The 3328-nt window shown below is 49.8% G+C and overlaps 1 protein-coding gene across 1 annotated transcript in view; it reads right to left on the bottom strand.

Annotated features, from left to right (window-relative positions):
* The window catches only part of cfap100 (cilia and flagella associated protein 100), a 58560-nt gene that overhangs the window by 17172 nt on the left and 38060 nt on the right, over positions 1 to 3328 (bottom strand). The window contains exon 6 of the mRNA XM_043708613.1: positions 1020 to 1183. Coding sequence (XP_043564548.1) covers positions 1020 to 1183 — 164 coding nt within the window. The remainder of the gene's footprint in view (positions 1 to 1019; positions 1184 to 3328) is intronic.

Here is a 3328-nt window from a genome sequence, read left to right as displayed (position 1 = left end):
GTGAGTGTGAGTGTAAAGGGGTTTAAGTCTGTGAGAGTGTTTATGTGTGAGTATATGAGAGAGTCTGAGTGTGTGTGTTGGGGGGGGGTGTTACTGTGAGAGGGTGTGTGTGTAGTGCACTGGGATCCCCTGTAGTGTGACATGAACCCAAGGTCCTGGTTGAGGCCCTCCTCATGGGTATCATACTGAATGGGATTAAAAATCACACAACACCAGGTTATAGTCCAACAGGTTTAATTGGAAGCACTAGCTTTCGGAGCGACGCTCCTTGATCAGGTGATTCATCACAACCACCTGAAGAAGGAGCGGCGCTCCGAAAATAGTGCTTCCAATTAAACCTGTTGGACTATAACCTGGTGTTGTGTGATTTTTAACTTTGTACACCCCAGTCCAACACCGGCATCTCTAAATCATGAATACTGAATGGGGATAGCTTGAGAATGTAACTTTTAAAACAAGTTTTGCAATTTTTATATGAAAGAACTGAAACCAACATTGTCATTCTAAAAGATAACACACTTAACAAACAATCCGGCTCTTTTTCAATATATGATTTCAGTTACATTATACTGTAAACTTTTGCTACAAATTCTTTGTCTTACAATCTTATCTCCACAATCACCTGCAAGGAGCAGCGCTCCGAAAGCTACTGCTTCCAAATAAACCTGTTGGACTATAACCTGGTGTTGTATGATTTTTAACTTTGTCCACCCGAGTCCAACACCGGCACCTCCAGATCATGTTCCCACATACTCTTTGATCCCCATAGCCCTAATGACTACTTTTAACTCCTTCTTGAAAACTGCAGCGGTTCAAGAAGGCAGCTCACCCCCCCACCTTCTCAAGGGGCAACTAGGGACGGGCAATAAATACTGACCCAGCCAGAGACACCAATATCCCACAGCCTTCTAATTTATCGGGAATACTTCTATCACAAACCACCCCTTTGGAGAAAACTTCAGTTTCACTCGAACATGTTGTAGATATTTTATCAGGGGACTAAAAGATTACATTCTCACATTCGCATTGCTTCCACAGAGTTCTTGTCATTTTCTTTCAGGAACTCGTCAAACATGGCCGCGTCTTCCTCAAGATACTGCTCAGCCTTCTCCAGTTTCATCTCCTCTGCTGCAGCCACTTCATCCAATTTCCGCATTTCATCCTTCTTCATGGTCAGTGAGTACTGGACAGGAACAACCACCCAACATTCATTAGGAAACCAACAAAAGTGGACATCTTCCCAGCCAACACACCCATTTCCATGGGTCTGCTCCTCACTCTGGTCTTCCCATTGCCATGACCCATTGTGAAGTGGGTGCTGCTCATTGAGTCCCACTACTTCACAATTTGTCCCTTAACTGAACTGAACCAATGAAATCAACTGACCTGATCGACTGCAATTCAGACACAAAATTAACACACATCAGGTTTCATTGTGAAGAGGCTAAGTAATATTATTTTTAATCAAGACCGACTTGAACAAACTTACAAAGAAGCTGGATTATTAATTACACAACTATTATGAACAAACTTAAACTTTTATCCCATTCACAAATAATCCAAACAAAAACACACAGGTTAACACAAATATTACAGGTGGGAAAATATATTGCCAGGTAAACTCAGATCTGTCTGACGAGCCCAGATGGCATGAGTAGCGTGAGTTATTCACTCAATACTCAGTGCCGCACTGTCAGAAAGTCAGGGCTGAGGGAACACCGCACTGTCAGAGGGTCAGTACTGAGGGAGTGCTGCACTGTCAGAGAGTCAGGGCTGAGGGAGTGCCGCACTGTCAGAGAGTCAGTACTGAGGGAACACCGCACTGTCAGAGGATCAGTGCTGAGGGAGTGCCGCACTGTCAGAGAGTCAGGGCTGAGGGAGTGCCACACTGTCAGAGGATCAGTACTGAGGGAGCGCTGCACTGTTAGACGGTCAGTGCTGAGGGAGTGCTGCACTGTCAGAGAGTCAGTGCTGAGGGAACACCGCACTGTCAGATTGTCAGTACTGAGGGAGTGCCACACTGTCAGAGGATCAGTACTGAGGGAGTGCTGCACAGTCAGAGAGTAAGGGCTGAGGGAGTGCCACACTGTCAGAGGATCAGTACTGAGGGAGCGCTGCACTGTCAGAGGGTCAGTGCTGAGGGAGTGCTGCACTGTCAGAGAGTCAGTGCTGAGGGAGCGCTGCACTGTCAGAGGATCAGTACTGAGAGAGCGCTGCACTGTAGAGGGGTCAGTGTCAGTGCTGAGGGAATGCTGCACTGTCAGAGGGTCAGTACTGAGGGAGTGCCGCACTGTCAGACGGTCAGTGCTGAGGGAGTGCTGCACTGTCAGAGAGTCAGTGCTGAGGGAGCGCTGCACTGTCAGAGGATCAGTACTGAGAGAGCGCTGCACTGTCAGAGGGTCAGTGCTGAGGGAGCACTGTACTGTCGGAGGGTTATTGCTGAGGGAGTGCCACACTGTCAGAGGGTCAATACTGAGGGAGCGCCCACTGTTGGGGGTTCAGTGGTGAGGGAGTGCCGCACTGGCAGAGGATCTGTACTGAAGGAACACCGCACTGTCAGAAGTCAGTGCTGAGGGAGTGCCACACTGTCAGAAGGTCAGTACTGGGGGAGTGCTGCACTGTCAGACGGTCAGTATTGAGGAAGCGCCGTACTGTCAGAGGGTCAGTACTGAGGGAGTGCTGCACTGTCAGAGGGTTAGCACTGAGAGATCGCCGCACTGTCAGAGGGTCAGTATTGGGGGAGTGCTGCACTGTTAGAGGGTCAGTGCTGAGGGAATGCCGCACTGTCGGAGGGTCAGTGCTGAGGGAATGCTGCACTGTCGGAGGGTCAGTACTGAGGGAGTGCTGCACTGTCAGAGGGTCAGTACTGATGGAGTGCTGCACTGTGGAGGGTCAGTACTGAGGGAGTGCTGCACAGTCAGAGGGTCAGTACTGACGGAGTGCCGCACTGTCAGAGGGTCAGTACTGACGGAGTGTTGCACTGTCGGAGGGTCAGGACTGACAGAGTTCTGCATTATCAGAGGGTCACTACTCACGGAGTGCAGCACTGTCAGAGGGTCAGTATTGACAGAGTGCTGCACTGTTGGAGGGTCAGTATTGACGGAGTGCTGCACTGTTGGAGGGTCAGTGCAGATGGAGTGCAGCATTGTCAGAGGGTCAGTGTTGAGGGAGTGCTGCACTGTCAGAGGGTCAGTGCTGAGGAAGTGCTGCACTGTCAGAGGGTCAGTGCTGAGGGAGTGCTGCACTATCAGTGGATCAGTACGGAGGGAGTGCTGCACTGTCACAGGGTCAGTGCTGAGGGAGTGCTGCACTATCAGTGGATCAGTAC

The sequence above is a fragment of the Chiloscyllium plagiosum genome, chromosome 18, assembly GCF_004010195.1.
Source record: "Chiloscyllium plagiosum isolate BGI_BamShark_2017 chromosome 18, ASM401019v2, whole genome shotgun sequence".
Classification (NCBI taxonomy): domain Eukaryota; kingdom Metazoa; phylum Chordata; class Chondrichthyes; order Orectolobiformes; family Hemiscylliidae; genus Chiloscyllium; species Chiloscyllium plagiosum.
Note: the sequence above shows the minus strand (reverse complement) of the source record. Positions and strands in the feature narration are given on the sequence as shown.